At 49.9% G+C, this 17650-nt stretch overlaps 1 protein-coding gene across 1 annotated transcript in view; it reads right to left on the bottom strand.

Moving 5' to 3' along the window:
* Nucleotides 1-325: 325 nt before the first annotated feature.
* The window catches only part of POLR2G (RNA polymerase II subunit G), a 40865-nt gene continuing 23540 nt past the window's right edge, over nucleotides 326-17650 (bottom strand). Inside the window, exons 7-8 of the mRNA XM_029614888.1 lie at nucleotides 14388-14421; nucleotides 326-515 (exon numbers count right to left, since the gene is read on the bottom strand). Coding sequence (XP_029470748.1) covers nucleotides 502-515; nucleotides 14388-14421 — 48 coding nt within the window. The 3' untranslated portion in view covers nucleotides 326-501. The remainder of the gene's footprint in view (nucleotides 516-14387; nucleotides 14422-17650) is intronic.

Here is a 17650-nt window from a genome sequence, read left to right as displayed (position 1 = left end):
ACAAAGAAAAGATTCTAAGGATGCACCCTGCCTTTTTTTTTTATATAAAAGAAAAAAAAAAAAAAAAAGACACAGCTAACCATTTGTCCCTTCCTATCTGCACCCCCAAAAAGACAGATTCACATCTGCCTTTTCTCTGTGAGAACTGGTGGTATGACCACCTCTTCCCTCCCCATTACCAAAATAAGCCTCGCCATGCCACATATCCTATTCACAACCTGGGCAAAACCACGATCCAGTCTTTGGGACAGATTTCCCTCCACGCCACACCTCTCTTCCTGCTGCCAGTTTTCAGAAGCCCAGGATCGAAGAAACCCAGCTTCCGTTTTCAATATAAATAATGTTTAATTGGCAGAAAGGAGCTTTACATCCAGAGAGAAGAGAGACAAAAACTATGAACAAGACAGATCACAGCTTCATGGCTGCATGTTCCCCGGAACACTTTTCATTCAGAAAATCCCTGCAGGAGTGAGAATCCTCCACTCGAAACCAGGGAACATCTCAGCTGACAAGACCTGCAGGAGAGAAAAAGAAAAGTAATCTTTACATTAAATGTAAAGAGGGGAAGGAGGCCTGCCTCTCCCATGGAGTAGACATAATAGAGCAGAAGTATTACATTATTCAACACATTGCTCCGAAAAACTACATTTCACAGTGGGAAATTCCCATTATTGAACAATCCTAGAATATAAGAAATTGCCCTGCTGGGTCAGACCAAGGGTCCCCTCAAGCCTGGCATCCCGTTTCCAACAGAGGCCAAACCAGGCCACAAGAACCTGGCAATTACCCAAACACTAAGAAGATCCCATGCTACTGATGCAATTAACAGCAATGGCTATTCCCTAAGTAAACTTGATTAATAGCTGTTAATGGACTTCTCCTCCAAGAACTTATCCAAACCTGTTTTGAACCCAGCTCCATTCTAGTTGCCCTCCTCTGCATCTTTCCTGGTTCCACTATATCTTTCTTGAAATGAGATTGACTGGAACTGAACACCAAAAACTCCCCCCTCACCAGCTACATTACCCCCCCCACCCCTCATACACCCACCATCCTCTCCTCTTTTGAACCCTCCTCATCTCTAGAAATAGAAAATATTTTAAAAAAGATGAGACCCTCCTCCCACCCCTCAGAAACCATCCCCACTAAACTACTCCTCTCTATCCCCAAAACCATAGCCACCTCACTCTCCAAAATCGTTAACTGCTCCCTAGAACACGGCCTAGTACCTATCTCCCTGAAACAAGCCGTGGTCAAACCCATCTTAAAAAAACCCTCCCTTGATCCCTCCAACCTTTCCAACCTCCGTCCCATCTCCAACCTCCCCTTCCTCTCCAAAATCATTGAAAAACTAGTAAACTCCCGTCTCTCCGACTACCTCGAACAATCCAATATACTCCCACCCTCACAATATGGCTTCCGCAAGCTCCTCAGCACTGAATCCCTACTCCTCTCCCTTACCGACACCATCATCAAAGGAATGGACGCTGGCAACTCCTATCTCCTTGCTATGCTTGATATATCCGCTGCCTTTGACACTGTAGATCACAACATCCTCATCAACACACTCATCGGTATAGGAATATCAGGTACTGCTCTCTCCTGGGTAAAATCCTTCCTCCAAAACCGTACCTACACAGTCCTCACTGACAACTTCACCTCCCCCCCTATTAATCTCAACTGTGGCGTCCCTCAAGGTTCCTCCCTCTCTTCCACCTTGTTTAACATCTACATGCTCCCCCTTACAAACCTCCTCTCCAACCTTGGGATTACACACTTCATCTACGCAGATGATGTGCAGATCCTCATTCCTTTTACTAATTCTGCTCTCACTGCTCTCCAAAAATGGAACACTATTCTCGCTTCCATAAACCAACTCCTCACTGACATGCACCTAGCCCTCAACCCGCACAAAACTGAACTACTCCTCATCTCCTCCAGACATGCCTCCACACCCTCTCCCTCCACCCTCCAACCCTCTAACTTTCTCTCTGATACAAGAAATCTAGGTGTCATACTTGACAACCAACTCACCTTCAAACCATTTATCAAATCCATCCTTAGCAGCTGCTACTTTAAATTACAAACCCTCAAAAAACTCAAACCCCTCCTCTACTTCTCGGACTTCCGTACAGTACTCCAATCTATAATCTTCTCAAAAATTGATTACTGTAACGCACTCCTACTGGGACTCCCCTGCTACGTACATCAAACCTCTACAACTCCTTCAAAACGCTACTGCACGCATCCTCACCAATGCCAAAAAGAAAGACCATATCACTCCCACCCTCTTTAACCTCCACTGGCTTCCTATCCACTCACGAATTCTATACAAAACCCTCACCCTCATCCACAAAAGTATAATTAATGAACACTACAACTGGCTAAACCCACCCTTCACCCTTCGTACCTCCACAAGACCCACCCGCTCCTCCCTCCGTGGAACCCTTATCCCTCCCTCCACAAAATCCTCCAGACTCATCTCCACCACGAACAGGGAGGGCCCTCTCCCTCGCAGGCCCTTCCTTCTGGAATTCCATGCCTCTTGACCTACGCATTGAAACCTCCACACCCACCTTCAAAAAGAAACTCAAAACCTGGCTCTTCCTCCAAGCTTACCCCCAATCGTCTTCTTTACCTACTAACACCTTAACCCTACCACCTTCCCGTACTAACACCCCCTCCACTGGACCTACTCCCATACCCTCTAAGGACTTACAAACCCCACACCTAACCTCTAGCACATAATATGACACATAGCTCTACCGTTCCCATCTTCTCACCTCAATTTCTTATTTACTACATGCTTATACAGTTTTGTATATAACCTATGTATATGTCAACAATATAACCTATGTCAATTTGCCAATGTATATAGATGTCAATAATATAACCTATGTATACGTCAATAATCACTCGACCCCTGTACATACTACTCCTCTTGTACCTGTACATATTACTCCTTTTTGTACCTGTTTTCACCCACCCACCCTCCCCCCCTCCCCTGTCTCGACCACCCCTACCCCTCTTTCCACAAGTTTGCTAGTTTTTGCTCTGTTTTCTGAGCGTATGTTAAACACTGTTCCTTGTAAAGGCTTTGCCTATATATCCATTGTTGTAAGTTATCTGTAAACCGGCACGATGTGCAAACGGTTGCCGGTATATAAAATTAAATAAATAAAAATAAATAAATACTCAAGGTGTGGTGGCACCGTAGATCTATGCAGAGACAGTATATTATTTTCCATTTTATTCTCTCTTTCCTTTCGGATCATTCTATTTGCCTTTTGAACCACCGCTGCACAATGAGCTGAGGATTTCAACATATTGTCCATGACGCCTAAATCTTTTTCCTGGGTGATGACTCCTAATGTAGAATCCAGCATTTTGTACCTACAGTTAGGATTATTTTACACTAGGTGCATCGCCTTGCACTTTCCACATTACGTTTCATCTGCCATTTGGATGCCCGGCTCCCGCAAGATCCTGCTGCAGTTCCATAGTCTGCTTGGGTATTCTTTTAATATTTTGGTGTCACCTACAAATTTGATTACTTCACTCACTGCTCCCTTTTCAAGATCATTAATGAATAAGTTAAGCACTAGTCCCAGTACAGACAGATCCCTATGGCAGATATTTGTTCTTACCTACTTATCTAATCATTTCATTATTTAAGTTTTTGAACCCAATGTTTAATTCATTATTTTTATTGAATTGTATTAGCTTTTTTTTTTTTTTTTTTTATTATTTTACAGCTTCTTTCCATTTTCTATTTTTACTGCTTGTAAACCCGTTGTGACGGCACGTTCCAAACAACGGTATATAAAGGAAAATTAGTTTCTTACCTGATAATTTTCGTTCCTGTAGTACCAAGGATCAGTCCAGGACACCTGGGTTGTGACTCCGCACCAGTAGATGGAGACAGACTAAAACTTGTGGGCGGAGCATATATGCCCCTGTGCCAGTCACAGCCCCTCAGTCATACGTAATGTCAAAGTAGACAAAAGCCAAAAAGGCAACCATAACTAACCATACAAACTTGGTAGGGAAACGAAAGAAATCCAATACCCCTACCGAAACCAGACTCCCAAACCGGGAGAGCAACTCAAGAAGGGTCAGCGTAGACTCCCAAACCGGGAGAGCAACTCAAGAAGGGTCAGCGTAGTGAAAGAAACAATAAAGAGCGGACTCTCCATTACTATAGCGCAGCACTGTGGGCGGGATCCTGGACTGATCCTTGGTACTACAGGAACGAAAATTATCAGGTAAGAAACTAATTTTCCTTTCCCTGTACGTACCAGGATCAGTCCAGGACACCTGGGATGTACCAGAGCCAACTTACCAAGGGTGGGAAGCAGAGAGTCCCGCTCGGAGTACCCTCTCTCCAAAACCCCCAGCTTCAGTAGCCTGAACATCCAACCGGTAATGTTTAAAGAAGGTATGCAACGACTTCCAGGTAGCCGCCCTGCAAATCTCTTGAGGCGACACCTGAGAAGATTCCGCCCAAGACGCAGCGTGAGACCGCGTCGAATGAGCCCGAAGACCCACTGGCGGCGATTTTCCACGCAGAAGATACGCAGAACCAATGGCTTCCTTGAGCCAACGGGCAATTGTCGTGCGGGACACCGCAGCACCTTTCTTTGGACCCGAAGTCAACACAAACAGATGATCCGTCACCCGATACGGATTAGTAACCTCTAGATAGCGAAGAAGGGACCTCCGCACATCTAGTTTTCCCAAGTCTTTCGTTTTCGGGTCCGAAGACTCCCCAAACATGAAAGCGGGAAGTTCAATCGACTGATTCAAATGGAACGACGACACGACCTTAGGAAGGAAGGAGGGAACCGTCCGCAAGGAAACCCCCGAATCGGAGATGCGCAAGAAGGGCTCCCTACAGAACAACGCCTGTAATTCTGAAACATGACTGGCTGATGCAATCGCCACCAGGAATACGGTCTTCAACGTGAGATCCTTGAGCGTATAACGTTTCAGGGGCTCAAACGGCGCTGAGCATAAGGCTGAGAGTACCCAGTTGAGGTTCCAAGACGGGCAAGGGGCCGCAACGGAGGACGGAGGTGCTTAGCCCCCCTAAGAAAGCGGGAGATATCTGGGTGGAGAGCCAGAGAGACTCCCCGGACCTCACCTCGCAAGCACCCAAGCGCCGCCACTTGGACCCGAAGGGAATTGCACACTAAACCTTTGGCGAGCCCCGCCTGGAGAAACGCCAAAATATCAGAAATAGAAGCGGAAGTGGGATTCAGACCCCGCTCCACGCACCATTCCTCAAACACTACCCAGACCCGAACATAAGCCAGGGAAGTAGACTGTTTTCGGGATCTCAGCAACGTAGTAACGACCGCATCCGAGTAGCCTTTTCTTTTCAAACCGGTACCTCTCAAAGCCATGCCGCGAGACAGAAGTGATCCGCATCCTCCAAACAGACGGGGCCCTGCCGAAGAAAGCCCCGCGAACCCCTGAAGGCGAAGGGGGGCGGCCACCGACAACTGGACTAAGTCCGCAAACCAGGGACGGCGCGGCCACTCCGGCGCCACCATGATCACGTTGGACGGGTGCAAGTCTATGCGCCGCAGAATCTTGCCGATCATGGGCCACGGTGGGAACACATACAGAAGCACATCCGCCGGCCAGGGAAGCATCAACGCGTCGACTCCCTCTGCGCCCCTTTCGCGACGTCGCCTGTAAAATCTCGGAGCCTTTGCGCTGTGCCACGTGGCCATCAGATCCATGTGGGGCGTTCCCCAAGTCTTGCAGATGAAGAGAAACGCCTCTTCCGCCAGCTCCCACTCTCCGGGATCCAGACGGTGACGGCTGAGAAAATCCGCCTGGACGTTGTCGACTCCTGCAATGTGGGACGCAGCGAGATGGCTGAGATGCCGCTCTGCCCAGAGCATCAAGAGCCACGCCTCCTCCGCCACTAGAGGACTTCTTGCCCCGCCCTGGCGATTGATGTAAGCCACGGTGGTAGCGTTGTCCGACAATACCCGGACCGCCTGTCCGCGTACTAGGGGTAGAAAAGCATGCAGCGCCAGACGGACCGTTCTGGTCTCCAGCCGGTTGATAGACCACCGGGTCTGCGACTCTGACCACAGACCCTGAACCGACTTCCCTTGGCACACTGCCCCCCAGCCGGAAAGACTGGCATCCGTGGTCACCACCGTCCAGTCGGGCACCAGAATGGACACTCCACAGGAGAGATGCTTGGAATCCCGCCACCAGCTCAGGCTGGCTCGCGCCTGACCCTCGAGAGGAAGAGGTAGATAAAAATCCTTGGAAACCGGTTTCCAGCGGGAAAGCAATGAGGACTGCAGCGGTCGTAGATGAGCGAACGCCCAAGGGGCTAACGCCAGAGTGGATGCCATAGACCCCAGAACCGTCAGGTAATCGCAGACTCGTGGCCGGTGTAGCGACAGAAGACGTAGCACCTGAGACTGCAGATTGCATATCCGTTCCTGAGAGAGAATCACCTTGCCTCGCTTCGTGTCGAAAAGGGCTCCAAGATACTCCAAGGACTGAGAAGGTTCGAGATGACTCTGTTGTAGTTGACCACCCAGCCCAGGGACTGCAAGAGCTGTAACCCCCTGGTCACCGCCTGCCGACACAGACTCTGAGACTTCGCTCGGATTAGCCAATCGTCGAGGTAAGGGTGAACCAGCAGGCCTTCCCGCCGCAACTGCGCCGCCACGACCACCATCACTTTCGTGAATGTCCGAGGCGCTGTCGCCAGGCCGAACGGGAGCGCCCGGAACTGGAAGTGCCTGCGCAGAATGCAAAACCGCAGGAACCGCTGAAAAGCTAGATGGATGCCTACATGAAGGTATGCTTCTGTGAGGTCTAGGGACGCCAGGAATTCGCCGGGGCGCACTGACGCGATCACGGAACGAATGGTTTCCATCTTGAAATGAGGAACCCGAAGGCATCTGATGACTCCCTTCAGATCCAGAATGGGGCGGAAAGAGCCGTCTTTCTTGGTCTAACTCGTAGCCGTGTCTTATCACATCGAGGACCCACTGATCCGACGTCATGCTGGCCCATTCCTCGAGAAAGAAGGAGAGACGCGCCCCCACGTTTGGGACAACGTGCCGAGGCCACGAGGAGGGATGGGCCGGCCGGACTTCATTGTGAAGGCTTGGCCCCCGCACCCAACGGAGCCCCTCCTTGCCGGCCAAAACGCTTGCCCCGAAAGGACTGCTGCCACTGAGTGTTCCGCGAGGAGGACGACCTATATGAGGATCCAGAGGATCTTTGCGGTCTGGACTTCCTGGGCCCCCGGAACCGGGCTCTGCCTGAGAAGGAAGATCGCGGACGGGCCCTATCCTCCGGCAGCTTAAACGCTCGATTCTCACCCAGGGAAACCAACAAATCATCTAACTCCTTGCCAAATAGCAATTTCCCTTTAAATGGCAATGCCCCGAGGTGAGCCTTGGAAGAGCCATCCGCTGCCCAGTTGCGCAGCCAAAGAAGACGACGCGCCGACACCGCTGCCACCATGGAGTGAGCTGAGGTGCGCTACAGATCATGGAGCGCATCGGCCCCATAGGCAATGGCTGCCTCCAACCTGTCTGCTTGAGAAGCTTCCTCTGCAGAGAGACCTGCATTCGCCTGAAGGACTTGAGCCCAGCGCAGACTAGCCCGCATAGCAAAATTCGTGCACATGGCGGCCCGCACTCCTAGGACAGAGACCTCGAAAATCTTTTTGAGTTGAACCTCCAACTTCCGGTCTTGAATATCCCGGAGGGCTGTCGCTCCCGTGACCGGGATGTTAGACCTCTTCGTGACAGCGGACACCGCCGAATCCACTTTTGGGAGCCGGAGGAGCTCCAGCGCGTCCTCCGGCAAAGGGTAAGGCTTGTCCATGGCCTTGCTGACCTTCAAATCCAACTCCGGAGTATCCCATTCCTTGAAGAGGATATCCGTGGACGAAAAAATGAAAAGGAAAAGCAACCGCCGGCCCTGTGAGCCCGAGCAGGACAGGATCCATATTTGCCTCCTGGCGGACCACCACCGGAGGGGCATCAATCCGCAGCTCCTGGAGAATGGCCGGGATAAGCGGCGACAGCTCCTCCCTAAGGAACAAACGCACCACCTTGGGGTCATCCCCATCGACGGCCTGTGCTCTTTTCCCCGTAGCGAGCTGCGCGGAGCCATCTGACGCTGCCTTCCCGGCTCCCGGCAGGGGTTCCTCAGAGGCCTCCGTGTCCGCCTCGGCGGATTCTTCGGACTCCGAGCCCTGCGGCACCCCTCGCGGAAGCCGCTTGCTCCGGCCCGCGGCCTGGGCGACCTTCGCCGTCCTCCTGGCCGGCTTTTTCTTCGGCGGGGACCGGTGGACCCGAGCGCGCGAGGCGTCCCCCCAACTGCGCTTGCTTCGCCTATATCGGAGCACCTTGCGCAGCAAAGCGCTAAATCCTCTGAGAGCTCGCCCGAATCCGAAGAATCGATTTCCGAAGTCCCCTGGGACCGGGGCCCCTCCGAGGGGGCCTCCCCCGCCGCACCCCACTGCGGGGAGAGCTCAGGGGGCAAAACCGAGGCCTCCACCGTTTCGCGTGAGACTACCCGGCCGGTGGACAAAATGGCCGCCACTCCCGCGGAAACCGGGAAAGAACCAGGAGGCCTGTCAGGGGCCCCTCCCCCCTGCGACGGCGATCGTGCCACCCGGGAACGGGTCCCCCGAGGTGCCCCCGATGATCCCTCGTCTCCCGGGACGCAGGCCGAGCAAAGGCCGTCCCGGGAGAGACGCGCGCGCGCCGAGCCGCAGGCCCTGCACTGCGAGCCGCGCGGCATCGAGAAAATCGCGGGAAAACAAAGGACGCGCCGAAAAACACTGAGGGGCGCTGAAGAAAAAGAAAAAAATCACCGCGGCGAAATCAGCGACCTCCCCCCTGCCGACGACGCCCCCCCCCCCCCCCCCGAGCGGGACGGGACAGAGCGCAACGCCAGGCAACGGAGAGCCGACAGAAACAAAAGTCAAACACTTTTTTTTTTTTTTTTTTTTTTACAGAAAACGCTGTCCCTGGTACTGAAAAAGCCCTCTGTCCTGCAGGGGTGAGTGAACCGGGCTCCCCGGTGTCACCCCTGACGCTGCTACTAGTCCAGCCGGGTCCTCAACCCTAGCAGCGGCCTCCACCTGGGGAGGGTAGTCCCCTCAGGACCTCTCAACTCCCCAGGGAGGCAGGGCAACCGGGACTAAAATTAACCAAATTAAACAAAAAACCCAATTTACAGAAAAAAACCCAAATAGGCCTAATAGAAAATAAAAGCCAAAAGCGAACCTGACAACAAAACCAGAATCAGGCCCGACAGGGCTGTGACCAGACCTGCACCACCTACTGGAGACAGAGTAAGACTGAGGGGCTGTGACTGGCACAGGGGCATATATGCTCCGCCCACAAGTTTTAGTCTGTCTCCATCTACTGGTGCGGAGTCACAACCCAGGTGTCCTGGACTGATCCTGGTACGTACAGGGAAACGTTTATAAATAAATAAAATTATCTTTCTGCATTGAGAAAACTGACCACTTAATCCCTCCCTTTCTTTCCTATCTTTTAACCAGTTATTAATTAATAAAAGGACATCGTCCCTTGTCCCATGATGTTTTAGTTTTCTGAGAAGTCTCTCAGAAGGGAGTAGTTAAATCACAAGCAGATTGTGATAAATTGCAGGAAGACCTTGCGAGACTGGAAAATTGGGCATCCAAATGGCAGATGAAATTTAATGTGGATAAGTGCAAGGTGTTGCATATAGGGAAAAATAACCCATGCTGTAGTTACACGATGTTAGGTTCCATATTAGGTGCTACAACCCAAGAAAGAGATCTAGGTGTCATAGTGGATAACACATTGAAATCATCAGCACAGTGTGCTGCAGCAGTCAAAAAAGCAAACAATGTTAGGAATTATTAGGAAGGGAATGGTGAATAAAACGGAAAATGTCATAATGCCTCTGTATCGCTCCATGGTGAGACCACACCTGGAATACTGTGTAAAATTCTGGTCACCGCATCTCAAAAAAGATATAATTGCGATGGAGAAGGTACAGAGAAGGGCAACCAAAATGATAAGGGGAATGGAACAGCTCCCCTATGAGGAAAGACTAAAGAGGTTAGGACTTTTCAGCTTGGAGAAGAGACGGCTGAGGGGGGATATGATAGAGGTGTTTAAAATCATGAGAGGTCTAGAACGGGTAGATGTGAATCGGTTATTTACTCTTTCGGATAACGGAAAGACTAAGGGGGCACTCCATGAAGTTAGCATGGGGCACATTTAAAACTAATTGGAGAAAATTATTTGTCACTCAATGCACAATTAAACTCTGGAATTTGTTGCCAGGGGATGTGGTTAGTGCAGTTAGTATAGCTGGGTTCAAAAAAGGTTTGGATAAGTTCTTAGAGGAGAAGTCCATTAACAGCTATTAATCAAGTTTACTTAGGGAATAGCCTCTTTTATTAATTGCATCAGTAGCATGGGATCTTCTTAGTGTTTGGGTAATTGCCAGGTTCTTGTGGCCTGGTTTGGCCTCTGTTGGAAACAGGATGCTGGGCTTGATGGACCCTTGGTCTGAAGCAGTATGGCAATTTCTTATGTTTATCAAATGCCTTTCTCTGGACTGCTTCTAATCTGTCCAGATCCTTTCATAATTAAGGCCTCCAGATTTGGACAGAATATTCTAAGTGAAGTCTCACCAGGGACCTCTTCACATACATCACCGCCGTTTTTCCTACTGTTATGCCTAGAGCCCTTGGGTTTACTGAGGCAGATTTTTCTAGATTCTGCAGCAAGAGTTATCATATCCAGTGGCAGATTTTTCACAATTCTGGGGAAACTGTGTGACAAATTTGCATAATTTTGCATATCTTTAAAATTTAATAAACTTTTTTTTTTTATACTTCATAAAAAATACAGGCATTTGATGACATTTCTGGGTCCGGTTAATTTATTTATTAGAGGAAAAAGCATCTTAGTGATTGGGGCTGGGGAGGAAGGGATCTGGGACTGGAGAGACAGGGGTTGATATCTCAAGGAGAGGAAAAGAGGATTTCAGAGGAGGGAAATGAAGAAGGGATCCTGCCAGGTTCTTGTTGGAAACAGGATACCGGGCTTGATGGGCCCAGTACAGAAATTCTTGTGTTCCGATTAGGAAACTTAGGCAGGGGGAGTAGAGGGTTCAGGGATAAAGAAGGACCTGGGTTTTCAGTTATTTTATTTTCCTGACAATGTCAGCGTTATAACTAAAACAAATCAGTGGAACAATGACTGCTATAATGAACAGGACAAACATCAGTGGGAACATTTTTCCTCCCATATTTTTGTCCGAACACTGAAATTCCCAGCAAAAATAAAATAAAAACTGAAAAACGAGGGTCCTTAGGGATGGAGGAGGAGAGAGGCACAGGAGGAGGAGGAGGAGAGGATGGGGGAATCAGGGAGGAGAAGGAAAGGAAATGAGAGAAGGGGAGGGAAGAGAAATCAGGAATGAGGAGGATCAAGGATGGGAGGAGGTGAGAAGGGAATTCTGGGGATGGGGGAGGAAGACAGGGGAGGACTGGGTATGAGGGTGAAGGAGGGGGAGGAAAGCTCAGGGATGGGGGGAGATGAAAGATAGAGAATGGAGGGAGGTCCTGCATGAGGGTCTTGGGGGATGGGGTAGGGGGGAGAAGCGATGAGAGGAAACGTCCCTGCCCTGGCTCCATCCATAGAGGGCCGGCTCTAGGACAAATGGCACCCTGGGTGAAAACGGGCTCCCCGCCAGCTCTTCTGGGTGCTGGTGACACCCAGGGCTCTCGGCACCCCCCGGGCTTCCCAGCATGCCCTACCCACATCCCACCCCCATTCTCTCTCTCTCCTCCTTCCACCCCCCACCTACTCAGCCATACACACACACAACCTTCCACAGTATCTCTTGCACACAAACTCTCATCCCCATCTCTCCTCTAGTCACACGTTTCCTCCCAGCCCCCTCCAATCTCTCACAACTCCCGTCACCTCCAGCCTCTCCCCCCCCCCACCGTCATCTCTTTCCCATATCCCCGCTCTCCCTTTACACACAACTTCTCCACCCCGACCTTTACCTTCTCCTGCCCCCTAACTCTTTCCCTGTTTCACAAACCACTCCTCCCGATCTCCTCTTCTCCTCATCCCCCCTCCCCCCCCACCATCAGCCAGGCTTACCAGAAATCCTTCCCCTCACGCTGATGTCGCTCGTCACGCTGCAGGGAGCAGCGAGGGTCCTCACGCTCTGCCGGTGGGGGTTCAACTGCAGGACAGTCCCACCGGCAGAAGAGGGTTGATAAAACAAGGAGGGAGGCGATCTGAAAAAAGCCGTTGGGGCAACACAAAGCAATAGATGCCAAGGAATGTCCGTTAAGATTCTTTATTTGGGGACTTGTTAATCCAATAAAGAGACTCCTGACTCAGGCCCAGTTTCGCCCCCCCCTCACACGGGGGCTGCCTCAGGGACTGTATGAGAAATACCTTATAGGCGTGCGCTGATCATCTCGTGCCAGTGAATTTCCAAAAAAGGCTGTGAATCGGAGTTGGAATAGCAACAGCGGAACCGGTCTCCTGCAAGACGCGACTGAAAATCTGATGAAGGCGGTTATTTTCAATGCGCCGTGATGCGCGCCGAGGCTACCGGCACTCAAGGCGGTGGGCGTATGGATCAGAGCGGTATATCTAACAGCCCGCTGGCCTCCTCCTCAACGTTTCAGTCACGTCTTGCAGGAGACCGGTTCCGCTGTTGCTATTCCAACTCCGATTCACAGCCTTTTTTGGAAATTCACTGGCACGAGATGATCAGCGCACGCCTATAAGGTATTTCTCATACAGTCCCTGAGGCAGCCCCCGTGTGAGGGGGGGGCGAAACTGGGCCTGAGTCAGGAGTCTCTTTATTGGATTAACAAGTCCCCAAATAAAGAATCCACCGGCAGAGGAGGACAGGGTCCATCGTGCTGCTGCTGCTGCTCCTCTTTCCTGCAGTGAGGCCAGCGACGCCAATGTGGGGGGAGCGATTTCTTTGGCTTGCAGCAGCCCAACCCCCACCGGCAGAGGAGGAGGAGGACACGGCCCGACTCGCTGGCCGCTCTCGACCAGGATCAGCCGTGAGGGGGGGAGGAGCAAGAACAGACGAGATCGGCCTGGGGTGGCAGAGAATAAACAGGCGACGTCGCCGGCACCGCACTGGGAGAGGAGACCGGAAAGGAGTTTGCGTCAGCATCGTCGTGGGACCGCGCCTCCCTTCACCAGGTCGGATCTGGCTTCCCTGGCTTCCCGCAGGGCCCGGCACATTCCATGGGAACGGGCAAGATCTTGGGGCCCTTTCCCCACAAACTGCGGAGTCATAGGAGACCGGCAGGTCCTGGCGATGCCTCGTCCTCCCCTCGTTCTAGCTCTGGCCACCCACCTTATCACGGTTTTACTACCGTAAGGGTCATTAGGCAGGATCACCCCGATCTCCCTCTATTGGCTGACGCACATCAGTATCTCTGTCCCCACTGTGCACCGCTCCCTTGAATGTCTGCATCCCAAATGTATGGCCTTGCACTGAATTCTGTCTGTCATGCATTCAGTCACTCCTCAATGGTTTCTTAGATCATTTCTCATTCACCTGTTACTTCAGGGGTTTTCAGACTCTGTTGCAAACAGTCTTATCCCCCCCCCCCCCAAAAAAAAAAGCAAATGTTTCCTTCTGACCCCTCCCCCTGGGCTATCGTTCACAAAGATGCTGAACTTCACCGAGCACGGAGTGAATTCCACTTACCGCTCCATTCAACCCGTTTCTAACCCAGTCCCACCCCCTAGGCTGCGGAGTTTGTTTATGAGCTTTCTATATGGGACAATATGAAACGTTTGGCTGAAATCCAAGTCTATCATAGCTGGCCGAGCCTAAGAGCTATGACTGCCAGCCAGCGGAGATGAGCTTGAAGTCCAAGAAGGTTGGGAGACAAAAGGGTGGATCAAAGGTAGATGGGAGGGAGGGAGAGGGAGGGGGGGAAGGAACTGGGATTGAGTGGGCAGAAAGAAGCCCATTCCACAGAAAGAGGGGCAGAAAGGGACACGGGTCACGCTCTAAGGGGGAACTTTGCCGAGTGTTTCTCATGTTCTCTCTTCTGCTATTTCCCTTGCCTGTTACGCTCATTTCCTTTTTTTTTTTTTAAGAGCTCTGGGAATTCGTACTGGGGAGCTGCAGATGGGGGTCACGTTCTGCCTTCTAGAGGCTTCAGCAGCAGTCTCGCTCCGCAGAGTGCGATCCCCTGCTGTCCAGACTTGTGAAGAGAGCCAGTGTAGCAAGGATTCCCACTTCACCTTTTCTTATGCAAGGGATCTCTGATCAATCTAATTAAACACCGCACAAACTTTCAGAGTAGCAGAACTTACCGAGGTAATCGTCCATCAAGGAACCAATGGCAAACTAGAAAACAAAAAAGTGGCAGTGAGCTAACAGTAACAACTGAAACATCTTTGCAAAGCACAAATTATCTTAACGTGAATATTCCCTACAGCACCCCTGGCCGGGAGATGCTCTGCTGGGCCACAGCCAGCACCTCCTAGAGACGCAGAAGCTAAGAGCTCCCCCCATGGTACCATTCCCTATACCGCCTCGCCAGCAGGGGCGGATTGGCCTATCGGGGCATCCCCCGGCGGGCCGGTCGCTCCAGTCACGTGGTTCTGCCGTGCGCGGCCGTGACGGAGCCGCGCTCGGCAGACCACGGGATGCGGCCTGGGCGGCGAATCCCCGGGCCGGTCTTCCTCGGGAATCCGCGCGAGGGTAATGTCTCCAAGTGGGGTGGTTTTGTGCAAGCCATGGCAGGACTGACCCTCACTCATGTCAATCTCTTAAGGGTACTGCTAGTGCTCGTCTTAGTACCTGCAAACATGCCAAAGAAAGCTTCCTTCTGGAGTTCATAATATGCCCAGGCAACATATCAAGGTGTGCCTGCAGTTCTTTATAATCAGGCCAGTGGTTACCAGTACAATTGTGACCACTTCTGTATCTTTCAGACCCATTTTCTTGGTCTCTGATTGCATCTTTTGTACTTGATTTGTTTTCCCATACGTAGTACAGAATAGTCACTTGTTACTGATACTTCTAGTCGCAATGCTGGTCTTTTGTTTTTCTCCTTTATCACACTATCCGGCTTTCTTGTATCTAAGCTTTTTAAAGTCGGTTGGAATGGGAATGTCTCATGTGATCACGACGTCTTTGTTTTCTGTAACTCTGTCAGGGTTGTGATCCCAGTGCTTTTCTGGTACAGTGAGTTTATTACAGTGGATGCGTGCCACGTTATTGTGTCTCTGTGTAAAGACCTTCCGACATCGGCACCTTGCATCTGGCCATGAGATGTGTAACCTTTCCAGTTCTGTGCCACAGGATCTGCATGTGTCTGTTCTGATGGGGTTTTTTTTTTTTTTTAATATGCACACTGTGAACCATTTATTTATTTATTATTTTTGTTATACCGAGTTTCATGATATGAATCACATCAACCCGGTTTACAATTAACAATGTGAATAACTGCAGAGAGTAACATAGTAGAAAACATTTCCCAATTCGACATCAAATATAGTAAAAAACTTAACAAATAAAAACATTATAACAATATTTAGGATGTGAGTAAGTTACAAAAAACAGGGAAAAATAACTAGGAACTGAAAGGGGAGGAAATTAAAGAAAGAATATTAACATTTTAGCCAACTGTATCAATTAATAAATATGTATAAAATTATAAAATATAGATGGGTAGGAAAGATTGACCAAATATGAATTGTTGTGCAGTATAATAATATGTTGTTGTCACTGCGTGTGAAGTTAGTGGGTTTTTGTTACAGTTCACTAACTTTTGTGTTTGTGCTGATGTGTGGAGAATTTAATCTGATGTGTGGAGAATTTAATCCAGTTCTGGGAATGCTTTTTTAAAAAGCCAAGTTTTTAGTCTTTTCCTAAAAGTTGGAGTGCATGGTTCTTGTCTTAAGTCCGGGGGGATCTTGTCCATAGTCCACTGTTCTGTGCTGCAGTTATAAATCTCTCATTAGGTTTTAAGTTCACCTCTCTTTAACCATTCAGGTGTCAGATTTTGATCTACTTGTGGTTGATTAAGTAATTTCCCTGTGAAGAAGTGGCCTTACTACCCCCTCTTTAACCTGCGTGGGACCAGGATAGATGCCTGGTCCACCTTAAATCCTATAGAGGGAGAGAGCTCTGTGGGCAGGACCCTGCAGGGTAGGTTAAGAGGCAGAGCCCAGCCAGGATCACGCCTCCTCCATGTTTCCAGAAGTAGGAGCTCCTGACTCTCTTTGAAAAGTTATGCTGGAAGTATACTGCAAAGGTAGGCAATTACTGTTAGTACTGTTTGCTCTTTATGTAAATAAAAGTTGAAATTGCATGAGAAAAGGCTGGAGTCAGCGTGGTTCCTGCTCCAGTCCCCAAGATATCGCTCAGTCATCCTCACATGTGGTGTGAGGCGCAAAGAAAAATCAAGTCTCCAGGGAAGACTATGAAAGAAAGTTTGTTGTGTGCATGGCCTGCCAAGAATTTGGAGGCAAAGCAGTGTGCACGGGAGCGCACAGAAGTAAAAGCAGAAAAGAAAAAAAAAAAAACGTTTGTGTAATCCTGCCTAAGGAAAAGGGGGTTGGAACAGAAGAAAAGTGCTGCTAGGGCACAGCGCCGAAACTTTAAAGCTTGCTCGCTCAAAGAAGAGCATTCAAGAAAAACAAAAAAGTGAAACTGCCTTTAAAACTGAGTGGTCTGTGGGGCCTGGAGGGAAGTTAGTCTTAGGTTTTCAGCAGGCAAAGGAGGCAAGCTCTGACTGGCGATAGGGCTCATCCTCAGTGAAGTTAGCGCTGGAAAAGCAGGAAGTTTTTTCCTTTTTTTTTTTACCTTTTTACAGAAGAAAAAAAGGGAGAGAAAGACAGTGGTACAGAGAAGCTATCCAGAAAGAGAGCGTTGTCCCTACAGAGACTGACGTTAATAGAGTGTATGTGTGTGTGTCCACAGGGTGTGGCCTCCAGCAACAAGCTTTGGCTCTACATTAAGCACCAGAATTCAGCTACGGGACAGCATGACTCAAGTAAATATTAAAAGTGTTGGTTCCAAAGCTTCCTAGAAGGGCAGAAGCAGCTGCAGGAAAGTGTGCTGAAATACCAGAGTCTCTGGACAAACACCTGGGGAAATCCAGAAGCAGACAAGGCACGTATAACTGCTAGTCTAACTAAAGTAAAGCCAGGAATGGACTCAGTATAGTTGGAAGCAGAGAGAGTACCACAGTTGTCTTCTCAACCTTTCAAATGGACACTGTTTTGAAGAAAGCTGGAAGCAGCTGACATTAGATCAGATCCTGACTGGCAAGAGCCCATGGAGAAGTATGCCATGGGACATAAGGAACCAGATGGCCTGGGAAGCACACTGGGCAGAGGTAACGGTCTATCTGACAGAGATAAAGATGGAAGCAAAGGCTGCACTGCAGCTGACCGAGTCACCCGACTATAGCTTGACTATTCAGAGAGACCAGAGAAAGCTGAAAGCATCAAAGTGGCCGAAGGCAAAGCAGACCCTGAGTTATGTGAAAACCAGGCAAAGGAACTTGCTGTGATGGAATTTGGAATACCAGAAAGCTCATAGTGAGCTTCATAGCCTGGCCTGG

Source organism: Rhinatrema bivittatum, chromosome 8 (genome assembly GCF_901001135.1).
Source record: "Rhinatrema bivittatum chromosome 8, aRhiBiv1.1, whole genome shotgun sequence".
NCBI classification, from domain to species: domain Eukaryota; kingdom Metazoa; phylum Chordata; class Amphibia; order Gymnophiona; family Rhinatrematidae; genus Rhinatrema; species Rhinatrema bivittatum.
The sequence above is the reverse complement of the archived record's forward strand: the minus strand, read 5'-3'. Positions and strand labels throughout refer to the sequence as shown.